Genomic DNA, 13569 nt, shown 5'->3' on the forward strand with positions numbered 1-13569 from the left:
ACACTACCAGGTCTCACAAGGAGTCCGACAAACCCGGCAGACTGCTGGCCTGGCTGTGCAAGCGTGAACGCCCCAAGCACCTCCCAACAGAGATACTGGACGAAAACGGGATACGTCATAAGACACAACTAGGAATTAATGAAGCGTTTGCCAAATTCTACTCAAAATTGTACTCCCATGACACACAAATAGACAGAGATGAAATTAAAGAAACACTGGATGAGATAGGCCTCCCCAAAATATCCAGCAAACAGAGAGAGGCACTGGAGATGGAAATCACAGCAGAAGACGTGACAGGAGCAATCAGATCGCTGGCCACCTGTAAGGCTCCCGGAAGCGACGGCCTCCCGCCTGAATTTTATAAAACATATGAATCCACTCTCACCCCAATCCTCCACGAGTTCTACCAAGAGGCCTACGAAAATGGGGTCTTACCTAACACTATGAAAGAGACAATAATTATTCCCATGCTCAAACCAAACAAACCACCCACTGACTGACTCTTATCGCCCTCTGGCCATGTTAAATTACGACAGCAAGATTCTCACCACTATACTGGCCAGCAGACTCGCTAGGGTGGTAGGGTCCCTAATCCACGAAGACCAGAACGGTTTTGTTCCAGGACGCAATACCACAGCCAACCTGAGAAGGCTTCAACACATTATGGCCGAAACCTATGAGAGAGAAGAAGACCTAGCAGTACTATCACTTGATGCCATTATGGCCTTTGATTCTATCTTCTCTGAGTGGCTCGTCGAGGTGCTGAGGGGGTTCGGGATTGGCGAGGGCTTTGTCAGATGGATCACAGTACTCTATAATTCTCCTGTGGCAAGATTAAAGACCGGCAGAATAGTGTCTGAATCCTGGAAAATACAAAGGGGCACCAGACAAGGGTGCCCACTATCGCCCATGCTATACATATTGGGCCTGAAGCCGATTGCCATATATTTTAGGAAACAGTTCTTTGATGCTGGCATCAAAGTGGGCAACGAACATAACATAATATCCCTATACGCGGACGATGTCCTTCTATACTTGAAAGACCCCCAGGTCAACGCACCAATCACATTAGATGTACTAGACAACTATGCGAAAAATACTCTGGGATCAAATTCAGCAGACTGAAATCCTCTGCCTTCCCCTTGGCTAGCCTGAGAGGCCTAGAAGAAACTGATCTCCCGGACATTGGGATAAAGTGGCAACTCGACACGTTTCGGTACCTAGGAATTAATGTGAGTCACACCCCGATGCTCACACACGAGCACAACACGGAAGTAGCAATAACCGGCCTTCGCAGATCCATAAAATTTTGGTCTAGACTCCCACTTGCAATGGTAGGCAGAGCAGCAATCGTTAAGATGATAGTCCTCCCTAGATTTCTATATTTCTTTGTCAACATATGCCACTACGTCAGACCACCCTTCTTCAAGAAATTAGAGGCACTTATCAAGGACTTCCTACGGGGACCTACCAGGCATAAATTGACTTTGGCTGCCATATCTCTGCCATACAAGGAAGGGGGAATACACCTCCCAGACCTCCAGTTGTATTATCTTGCAGCACAGCTTAGCCACGTGACAAAGTGGCTCTCGGACGATCAGTCAGCCGAGCTGGGGCTATTGCGACAATCTCCATCCAAAATATTCCCCAGAGAAACTCTTTGGAACCCTCTACGACAATCCCCAGATGCCCCCCTGATCGTCGAACTTGGTAGGCAGATTTGGACCAGAACCTGCTACATCAGGCAGGTGAAGCATCCTTACTCTCCAGACAACCCCATTCTGGTTGACGTGTGCAAAACAGAATCGGATCTCTCCACAGCTAGGAGGTGGGAGGGCGCCAGAATTTATACATGGGGAGATATGTTTGAGGAGGGCGAATTCAAGGATTTTGAGTCACTGCAGGCTAATGAAGGGCTATCAAGCGGCCAGTTTCTCTGGTATCATTGGCTCAAACAAACAGCCAGGAAGAACTGGTGCAGCTGGCCGGAGGAACCCACCCCAGACCCACTGTTACAAGAGATGCACGACCTTACGGATGGCTGGAAACCGGTCTCTCGACTCTATAAGAGGCTCAACGAGAAACCCAACCCCAAAAGTGCGGCACTGAAGGCGAAATGGGAAACAGACCTTGAAACTACGCTTACAGACAAGGAATGGGAAAGAACGTTACTATATCCCAAGAAGGTGTCAAGAAACTGCAGATTCGGTCAGATACAGCTAAACGTCCTATATCGGACGTATATGACCCCACAAAGGGTGGCCTCCTTCAACAAACAGGCCTCCCCGGCATGCCCATGGTGTGGGAACGACAAAGCTGATCTGATCCACATGTTCTGGACTTGCACCAGGACGATGGCGCTGTGGTCCAAAGTTAAACAGACCTGCACAGATGCCGGAATAAGCAGATATGAATGGACACCCGGGGAATGCTTATTAGGGGCTAACCCCAGACCAAGCAAATACAAACATGTTGTCAAGTTGCTGGACATTGCATGTATACTTGCAAAACAAACTATAGCCATGGCATGGAAGACACCAGGAGGCCTGAGACATGAAAACCAGAGCCTGGCAAGATGGAATCATCTCTAGTGGAGACATTGCGAGTGGCACTCTGGACTCTTAGAAGGCCCTCCTGAGAGATACACACTTCAGTGTAGACCATAAACCCCCTTGATAATCCCCACTACTTTGCCATAACTGATCTCTCGCACTCGCCCAGAGATGGTGATCCTCTTGACCGAGATCCCTCCCACTTCCCGAGATATCGGAACCCCAATTTTCAACCATGCCCACCTGAGAAAGATTAACTGTTTCACATGAAGACTGTTGTTGTTTATGTTTAATGTTTTAGTTAATGTTCCTGTATTTGTATGCATCCAATACAAATGCCAATAAAATACGTTAAAAATAAATAAATGGATGAAGTTAAGGGGCAACTGCATCGATTGTAGGATTCCCCCTCTTCGAAATCTTTTAACAAACAATTTCTGAAAGATGAGCAGGAACATATCAAACTTTGATTAGCAAAGAATATGGACTAGAGCTCTTCTCTGCCTGCATCAGTTTTATTGCCTCACACATTTAGGCAGTAGTGTCTGCAATATACAGATACTTATTTCCAAGAACCAGACCGAGAAGATCAAGTTTGCTTTAGTACCTCTCCAACACCGGGGCAACTGCTGACTCATCCAATGTATATAAATTCTCTGAAAAAGCCATAAATCCCTTATTAATGTCTTCATTCTTCGTATGCATATTAACATTCCCACCCATAAGAGACAAGACCTGTCTGATATTTTCTGAATTAGGCTTACACCAGGGAAATCACAAACATCAAACTGCTTTTACAGACACTAATGTGATTTTGTTTCACTACGGAAGATTGACTTTATCCTAGACTGTTACAATGTCTAAGGTGTTATAAAGAAGGAAACAAACTAGGTAGGAAAAACTACATTACTTCATTCAAGGTTCATGGTTAAGACTGGAAACATGAACAGCAAACACTAAATTCATTACCATTACAGGTTCCCCAAGTGTCTCAGGAACTTTGTTGTCTTCCTCTTCACTTAGCTGCTTAGATAATATCTGAAAGGGACAATGGATCTCTTGTTAGAAATGTTGGCTACTCAAAAAATGGCTTTTATTCTAAAGTGACTTGAAAAAGGAGGGATCAAGCCTAACTGGTAACATGCACATTGCTGAGCATAATACACTGATGAGACTACAGTAGAATTACCTTACATAGGATTAAAGGTATCTGCATGTGGGTGGGATAAGGGGAAGGTTTAATAGGACGGGTCTAGGCCAGGATGCACACAAATAAACATGTTACACAGAAATATGATTCGGTTTTGGTGAAATTGCCAAAAATCAATGGAGAAATTGGCTGGAAATCCACCTTCCGCCTTGTGTTTCTTGTTTTTTTGGGTCCAGGTTGCCCATCAGAATCTACAACTAAAACCGCCAAAAGAATATGTGCAGGTGCTGAAGTATGCACAGACATTTTTGTTTCTGAGGCAGCAATTTTGGCACCTTGAGTCCAGTTTTTACCATAAAAAAGCGGGAATAAAATATAATGGTAATTTCAGCAATCTCGCTCTTTTAGCGTAGTTTCACCCTCCCTTAAACATAATATGCTTAAATTCTAAGAATGCCAAAATGTGCTTTGCTTTACTATAGATTATTATTATGGTATTTATTGAGCGTGGACCTAACTTCGAGAAGCAACGGAGCGCTTTACAGAGGTATACAACAATACAGCTGCATAACAGACTGCTTTTCAGAGGTAACAACAGAGCAGGTATACAGCAGGGGTGAAATACAGAGAGGCACAGAGAAGGGGCTACAGCTGCACCGGGAGCAGGGGAGGAGAGGGGCGGGCGGCATCTAGCGAGTCAGGTAGCACGAGGGGCGATGTGATAGCTTAGGTGTTGAGGCGGAGAGATTACTTGAAGAGGTGGGTCTTGAGTTCTTTTCTGAAATGTAGGAGTGTGGGGGCGAGTCTGATGCTTATGCATGGTCTTGGGGTATAGGCAGAGAAGGCTTGTTTTCTGGTCCTTTCCTTTTTCCAGTGGTGGATTTCAAGTATGCACGTGTCCTGGCTTCTGGTGGTGCGCTATCCACCAGAGATGCTGAGTTTATCTGCAAGGTAACTGGGTGACTTGAGGGCGACTGCCTTATAGATGATGCAGCAAGACTTCAAGGGGATTTGTGCGTGCAGTGGGAGCCAGTGAAGGTTGTTGAGGGGCAGGGTGATGTGGTCGTATCTGCGTAGATACTTGAGGCGTGCGGCAGCGTGTAGGACACTTCTCAGGGGCACAAGGGAGGATGACAGGAGGCCTTTGAGGAGTGCACTGTCCCCACCAGGGTGGGATAGGACCAGTGCTTGAATGGTGGATCTAAAGCTGTCCGGAGGGAGGAAGGGCTTGACTTTTCGCAGAAGGGAGAGCTGATACCAAGCTGTCTGAATTTTCTTAGCTATGTGTGTCTTGAAGGAGAGGTGTTTTTTGATGTAGAACCCAAGGGACTTCGAGCAGGAGGTGAGCTCAAGTGTGAAGCCCTCACCATTCATGGTTGATAGCCAAGTCTGTATGTCTGGGTGTTCGTTGTTGTTGGTGAGGAGTAGGAATTCAGTCTTGGAGGGGTTGAGCTTCAACTATGCACTGGTCATCCAAGACTCGATCAGCGAGAGGCAGGTTTTGAGCCTATGGATGTCCTTGATGGAGTTGATCTTGATGTATATCTGTGTGTTGTGGGCGTACTGGTGGATGTGAATGTTGTGTGTGGCTAGGAGGGCTCCCTTCTGACATACACTGCTGTTTCCCACTGTGGTAAAGAGAAGCATTCTTCTGGACTAGTACCTAGCTACACTGTCTTGAGTTTACTTACTGCTCTGCATCCCAACATTCTCAAACCACTAATCCTGTATTCCCGCCTAATTAAGTGGTTGAGATGTCTGGGAATGTTATCATGTGTCTTTCTGCAAGTTCTAAACGTAGCTGCACATTCTCAGTTTTTATAACTTAGACCATCCAAACAGCGAGATATAAAACCAAGAAATTGTGGAGAACTTAACACATTAAGGTCCTTACTTTTATCATAGTTAAATGATTGAGAGACGGTTTTCAAGACTTTATTTGCATATTCGGTTTACTGCCCACAAGCAAGCATTCAATGAGCAAGTGATCATTAGAACTGTAATCATATAATAAATTATGAAGATGAACAGAGTAAACAATGATACATGATTCCGATATTGATAATTTGTTAAAATGTAGCATACTCCATAACTGTTAAAGCATAATTTTACTTATAAAGAATATCAGTTCATCAGCACAAACCATTATCTGCACATTATCTCAACAAGAAATCCTTGATATGGCCTACCCCTGTTATAGTGATAGCTATTAATAAGAATGGTCTCCAAGTCCCAATTGTGCTTTGTTTAAACTTTTTGACCTCTGTTTTGTTGGACTCATGTATATAAAGGAGTGGACTTTTCAAAATGTTCATGTGACGTTACAATTTGATAATGCATATTATTTTATATATTTCTAAATGTCAATGTACAATGAGTTTTTTCTCCTTGCTGTGCTAAGAGCTTGTTACTATTTTTGATGAACTCTGAGCAACTCATCTTGCTAGAGGATTTCCGTCTTATGTGCTTTTCTTTTTTTTTCAACAAGTCTTTTTATTGACATTTTGTTAGCATGTATAATCAGCTGTATACATTATTCAGATCATAATGAGAGGAAAAATAAATGAAGAAACAAACTCAAATGAAATGCCAAACAGAACATAGTGAAATTGGGGCAGATCCAGGGGGGGGGGGGGGAGCAGTGGGCAGGGGGAGGCAGCTTCAGTTCCTAGAAAGTCATGATAGGGGCAGCTTCAGGGCATAGGCACTAGGTCTAGTGGCTATGGGGGTACTTGGGTCGAGATAGATGAGTGTGGAGCTACTCCGCTTTGTTCCAGAGTCTCTTGTCCGGTGGATACCCTGCGTTGGAACTCCATAGTGTGTCCTTGGGCGAGAGCATCCAGCACCCATCTGTCGGAGGTGATCTTTCTCCACTCGCTGACAAACCGCGTCAGCCGCCCTCCCAGCGGGGTGAACGAGTGAGGGCCCAACAGCCCGGTCTGTTCAGACTTGCTTCAGCGCTGGTGCCCTGCGAGCAACAGCAACGCTGACCTCTGCTACCGTAGGCCTGGGAACAGCCTCTATAGGCTTCCTGCGTTGAGGATCTGGACGGCTATCTGACGTGGAGCAACCTTTTGAAGATCTGCTCAACTTTCCCCTAGAGGAGCGAAAAAAAGAAGATGAGCTGTGCTGCTGGAGCGTGCCCATGGAACAGTGCGTCTCCATATCCATCTTAATGGCCTAGAGGGACTCATCAACGGCCTTCCCATACAGATTTTCCCCATCGAAGGGCATGTCCAGCACCTTCGTTTGGACCTCCTGACGGAAATGAGTGGCTTTTATCCAACCCTGCCGACGAAGGCAGACACTGTTCACCATTTGCCGGAACCCTGTGTCAACAACGTCAAATGCCACTGTGATGGCGTCATCCAACGTCACTTCCCTTTCCTGAAAGAGAGTGAGGGCTTCTGATCGTCGGGGAGGAACTCCAGGATCGGTCCTAGCTTGTACCATAATTCCCTGTCATACCTGGACAGGATCGCCATTGCGTTGGTCACCTTGATAGTGGATGCTGATGTGTAAATCACCTTCTTTCCCATGGCGTCCATCCTTTTCCCCTCGCTATCCAGAGGGACCGAAGATGATGAGGACGGGTTAGCCGACCATCTCCTCGCGGCTGCCGACATCCCCGAATCCGGCGGTAGTTGCAACCTCAGGCACTTGGGTGCACAGTCCGGCACCCTATATTTCTTTTCCAGCCTGACCCATTTGGCTGGAGCTGTGCAAGGGTTCTTCAGGAGGGCAAGGCCCTCCTTCCAAATACCGTCCAGAAAAGGCACTACCATGATAGTCTTCCTCTTAGCCTTGCACCTTTGATATCAGAAACCCTCCTCCTTGTTTTCCTTGGGCACCAGCTGGAATAGCTCAGAGGCCCTGGCGATCATGGAGTGGAACGATCTCACCTCATACTGTGGGGACACCCTATGTGGTGGAGGAGGTTGAAATGGGGGCGTCAGATGGCGCTTCCTCTTCTTCGCTGGAGGCTGATCTGGGACCTGGTGGACCACAGGTACCGGGGCTTGAGGCATTCTCATCTGGATCTCTGACACCAACGTGTGTAGAGTCAAAAGAATATCGAAGGAAATGTCCCTTGGCTGAGATGACAGAACAGGAAAACTAGGCCCTGCGCCGCATCGTCGTCCTCTTCTTCAACGTCCTCGTGGATTGTATGCAAAGACTCCAGATCTTCGTTGTCCGTGGATGAGACTTCTATGGTTTGGGCGACTGCCTGGGTGGGCTGTTTCGGGGCCTCCTCTGCCCCCCTTTTTGTCCCCCTTGAGGGTCTTGAACCAGGGCCTGGGCTGGTTTTGCCCCTTCTGGAGTGCCTGCAGACTTTGCCAAAGTCTCTGCGGCAGTGTCGTGTGTTGGGGAAGGGACACTTTGAGCCGTGGGAAGCTACCCTCGTGGGATCAGCGCCTGTAGCTGCCATGGTAGTAGTAGTCGTCGACCAAGTCACCAACAAAGTCTTTGCTTGTGCCGGTTGAGCCTGCTTGGGCTGCGCTGCTTCTTGGTTTACTCCTGTAGTTTATCTGGGGTAGATGACTTCCTCTTTGAAGAGGAGCTTGAAGGTATGCTGGCAATTAAGGTCGGAAGGTGAAGCTGATCGCGTCCTATTCACTTTGGAACCCGCTTCTGTGGCGATCCCGGTGTACTTTGACTTGCGGCTCTTGGCCTTATCTTGGACCCTCACGGATCAGGCACCCTCAAAAGACTTAGAAGACCGCTCCATGGACCGGCCAGTCCTGGATGAGGCATGACCCTGCTCGGAGCATGGGTCAGAGGCCTTCTTTGTGTTAAGCCATGCTAAGCATTTGGTGCAGGGCCTGAAGAGGGACCTTCCCTCCTCCTCCTCTGTCATGGTCGGAGTGCGGGAAGTAGGCACAAGATGGCCTTGTCGAATCATCGATGTATCTTCGCCCTTGAGGGGCACGGAACTTCACCGACAATGGATCCCTGCTGTCGGCAGATGAAGAAAAGAGCACACAGGCTCCTTTGAAACAAGCTGTCATGATGCCCGCTCCCAGGGAGCCGGTTCAAGCCCGGCGTCCCCGAAAGCGGACATCCAGTCCCCAAGGAAGGACCCAGCAACCCCACATAGGGGCCCTTTGGACAGTGTCCTGGCGCCATAGGCGCCAGGCTCATTATGGGAATGCTTGGGTGCACTTACCTGATGCAGACCATGCTGCAGGATCCCGGCCTCCTTGAGGCCTGAAAGGAACTACATTACCTGTGGGACTAATTTACCATCCGGGCGTGGTCGGGGAAGGATACATACATGATTGGAGGAAGGATACATACCTGGAACTTCTTCCAAGGCTATTTAAACCCCATCCGAACGGCCACACGTGCTTCGCGTTGTTCTGCATCTAGCAGCTGGACGCTCACCGTGTCTGCTCCTGCATCCTGACTTCTGCCACGCCTGCCAGCATCCTGGATCACCTGCAAAGGAAGAGAAGAAGAGAACAGAAGAAGGAAAAGTCCTTACCTGCTAAATCCGCATCCCGGAGACATCTCGCCGACAATCCGGAAAAGGAAGAGTTTTAATTTAAAAGCTCATCGCGTCGATCGCTGCAGCGCCGCATTCCACTCACCTTTACAGGGCGCTTCCATGTTCAGCAGCGATCATCCGGATTCACAGTCACTGCCAGCGCCTAGTGAGAAAAAGACCAGAACAAAAAGGTGATAGAGAGAAGGGAATAAGGAAAGCTAAATCTCCATGTTAAGACTTACCTGTTGATTCATTCCCTCTTCATTTCGGGTCCGCGCCGCATCCTGGCATTTACGGACCCCGGCCCCTAAGGGGAAAAAGAGACATCAGCGTTAATGAGCGAATGAAAAGACATTACCAAAAAACGCTCATTAAAGACTTACCTGATTTCTACAAGGATTTCACCTCTCATCTCGGGTCGGTGCCTGTTCCCCGGCATTCCGTACCACGGCCCCTATGGGGAAAAAGACACTAGCATTAGTACATTAATGCATGGACACAAGGGGAACCTCTTATCAAAAAACTTACCTGGAAGCCAAGCAAGTTTGGTTCTCACCAATCCGAAAATCCAGTGAAGTAACTGGATACCAACGCGCCCCTGCATGAGAAGCAGGATGGAGAGCTCGTCCTTCCAGACCCTAAGGTGAGACGCTACGAGAAATCATAAAAGGGTTTCAAGGAGGGTGAGAGGGGAAAGTGGGAGGCCGATTGCATTACCCCGCAGACAGTTAATCCCCTATTTTCGCCTATAGAAGGATACTTCTGCGAGCCAGACAAGCCAGATTTGGGGGCCCGGTCCAGTCTGTCTTCCGAACCCTGCGCATCACCTTAGAAGAGGTCACAGCAGCGCGAACCAGGCCAGCGCCTCTGTGGGAGTCAGGTGAGCGTAACAGAACGCGAAGCCTTCCTACAAATTCCCACCCAGGCGCTATGGAAAGTTCTGAGACAGATCAGTTGGCCCAATTACTGGGGGAATTACGGGCCGAAGTACATGCCGCTCGTCAAGAGACTAATGCCCTCAGGAGGGAATTAATAATATCAAAGGAAAGGACTGATGACCTGGCCAGACAGCTTTTGCAAGGTCAAGCTGGGCAAACTCCTCTACCCGGTTCCGAAGGGAACCCCGCTCCTGTGGTTTCCAGTAACCCTGTGTAGATTAATCTACCTGGAAACATGCCGCTGGCCCCACCCGAACGCTTTGCTGGGGTCCCCAAACGATTCGCCGTATTCATGAATCAGTGTCGTTTGCACTTCCTATGCAGACCTGGGGCCTTCCCTAATGATCAGACCAAGGTAGCCTTTGTATTGTCATATCTCAGCGGATGCGCTGCCGATTGGTCAGTTCCACTGGTTACTCAAGATGACCCGATTCTCCGTGATTTTCAAAGGTTTCAAGGAAGCATGGAAAGGTTATTTGCCCGACACTCTCAGCGGCAGGCTCTGGATGACAAACTTATATCCCTGCGACAAGGCAATCAGGACCTCCTATCCTATATTGCAACCTTTAATAGACTAATTGTGGAAACGGGAGTCACGTTGTTTTATCGAGGCCTTTGCGGAGAACTTAAAGATGTCTTGGCCCAAGTTGTAAATCCGCCCCAAGAATGCAAAGAGTATATAGACTTAGTGGTCCAATTGGATCACAGACTTCAAAACAGAAAAGCAGATTGGTCCAGGTTTGAGACCCGGGTGTTGGTCAAGACCCATGCTAATCCCAAGGGAGTTGATGTCTCTGAGCCTATGCAAATTGGAGGGGTTAAAGGACCCTTAACTCAAAAGGAACGTGAAAGGAGGCGGCAGTTAAAATTATGTCTTTATTGTGGGAATTCTGGACACTTTCTATGAGATTGCCCGGCAAAACCGCCCCGAAAGGCGGTAGGAGCCGCTGATAAAAACCATGAAGAGACTGTTTCGGGAAACGACTCCGCCCGACAAGTGTAGGGGTCCGCTTGCCGAGCTTGAAAACTAACTCTCAGACCTCGCATTTCATTGTGCCAATGGTTCTCGTAGATCCAGAACAGCCTAAGCAGTTGCATGCAATAAAGGCATACATCGATAGTGGGGCTATTGGAAACTATGTGGATCGTGAATTGGTCTCTAGGATTAACCTCCCTCTCCGTCCAAAAACCAGCAAAGATGTCATCACCACAGTCGATGGAACTGAAATTGCCTCTGGACCGGTAACGCATTCCACTACTGAGGTGACTCTTATTGGTCCCGACGGCTTTCGGGAGGGTGTTTTGTTTGATGTAATCAAGGCTCCACAGTTTCAGGTTATTCTTGGAATCCCTTGGTTAGAGACACATAATCCTCGAATTGATTGGGGAGCTAAGAGAATAACCTTCCCGGATTGTACACAAACCTGCTACCCAGAAAACCTGAAGATTAATCTAGCATCTGTAACCTCTGCCTCCATGCAACTACCTCCGGAATACCAAGACTTTCAGGCCGTCTTCCAAAAGGAACAGGCCAACACGTTACCTCCTCACAGATCGTACGATTGCCAAATCGATCTGGTGCACGGTGCACAACCCCCTTGTAGCAGGATTTATGCCCTTACCGAACCTGAGAATCTGCATTTGAGACAATATTTGGATCAATACCTAGCTAATGGTTTTATTCGCCCGTCAAAGTCCCCGGCATCCTCGGCTTTGTTCTTCGTGCCCTAAAAAGAAGGCGACCTTAGAACTTGTATCGATTACCGCGCATTGAACCAGATAACGGTTAAAAACCGTTATCCTCTGCCTCTGATCCCTGAACTCCTTGACCAGGTGAAGGACGCTTGCATATTCACCAAGTTAGATCTCCGGGGGGCTTATCATCTGGTATGAGTTAAAGAAGGCGACGAATGGAAAACTGCCTTCCGTACTAAATACGGATTATTCGAGTACCAGTTGATGCCTTTCGGATTGTGTAACGCGCCGGCTGCCTTCCAATACTTCATGAATGATGTCCTTCGGGAACTCATCGATGTTTGTGTTGTCGTATATATCGATGACATTCTGGTGTACTCCTCTTCGGAATCTGATCATAGAAAACACGTCAGGGCAGTACTTGAAAAACTGCGCCAACACAAACTATTTGCTAAATTGGAGAAATGTGTTTTCCATACCACAGAAGTCGAGTTTCTAGGTTTCATCCTGACACCCAAAGGAGTCCGAATGGACTCAAGAAAAGTGGATGCCATCCTCAAATGGCCATCACCTAGCTCCGTAAAAGGGGTTCAAAGCATGCTCGGCTTTGCCAATTTCTATCGCAGGTTTATCCCGGAATTTTCACGCGTGGTACAACCCATTACTGCACTCTTGAGGAAAAATAAACGTTTTGAATGGTCTGAAGAAGCCAAGCAAGCCTTTCAGGATTTAAAAGCTAAGTTTACCTCCGCACCTATATTGAAACACCCGCGTCCAGATCTCCCTTATGTCGTCGAGACTGACGCATCCAGCCTAGCCATGGGAGCTGTCCTGTCCCAAAGAGATCCCGAAACCAACCAACTGCATCCCGTAGCATTTTGGTCCAGAAAATTCTCGGCACCCGAGGTTAATTATGCAATCACGGACAAAGAACTGTTAGCCATTAAGTCCGCTTTTAAAGCCTGGCGGCATTATCTGCTTGGCGCTCGACATACCATTTGAATTCGTGATTACCTATCGACCTGGCTGCAAGAATGGCAAAGCAGACGCCTTATCCCGAATTGGAATGGGAGAATCTGATACAAACTCAGAACCAGTACCAATAATTCCCGAACAGAGGATTCTAGGCATGACTTCGTTACAGACGCTTGAAGACATTCAAGCCAGAGTGAAACACCTCCTGGACCCTACAACCTTACAGGAATGGATACAAAAGGGATCAGACTTTACCATAGATAATGGTTTACCTTATTTCCCAGGACGCTTATTCCTGCCACATAAGGAATTACACGAACTAGTTATTTCCGGTTATCATGATACATTAATAGAGGGACACCCCGGTATTGCCAAGACAGAGGAAAAGGTGAAACGACAATTTTGGTGGCCCTCTTGGCGAAAAGATGTTAAATCTTTTGTGATGTCCTGTGGTGTTTGCGCCCAAAATAAAAGTCAAAAGAAAAGACCAGCCGGTCTCCTTCAACCTCTAGACATACCACCAGCATCCTGGCACACCCTATCAATGGATTTTATTACGGACCTGCCTCCTTGTTTGGGGTACAATACTATTCTGGTAATTGTGGATTAGTTTTCCAAAATGGCCCACTTTATTCCTTTGAAAGGTATACCTTCAGCTTCTGTCCTAGCCAAAGAATTCCTCGAAAATATTGTTCGGCTACATGGATTCCCATCTATACTAATCTCTGACCGGGGAAGCCAATTCATTTCCCACTTCTGGCGCAAATGTTG

General features: G+C 47.5%; 1 protein-coding gene across 6 annotated transcripts in view; it reads right to left on the reverse strand.

The window, feature by feature from the left end:
• Positions 1-13569, reverse strand: part of ERMARD (ER membrane associated RNA degradation) — a 1617289-nt gene that overhangs the window by 538081 nt on the left and 1065639 nt on the right. For all 6 annotated transcript variants that reach the window (XM_069607434.1, XM_069607436.1, XM_069607435.1 and 3 more), the window contains one exon: positions 3522-3590. In XM_069607434.1, coding sequence (XP_069463535.1) covers positions 3522-3590 — 69 coding nt within the window. The remainder of the gene's footprint in view (positions 1-3521; positions 3591-13569) is intronic.

This window comes from Ambystoma mexicanum, chromosome 4q (assembly GCF_040938575.1).
Source record: "Ambystoma mexicanum isolate Mex_15411 chromosome 4q, UKY_AmexF1_1, whole genome shotgun sequence".
NCBI lineage: Eukaryota > Metazoa > Chordata > Amphibia > Caudata > Ambystomatidae > Ambystoma > Ambystoma mexicanum.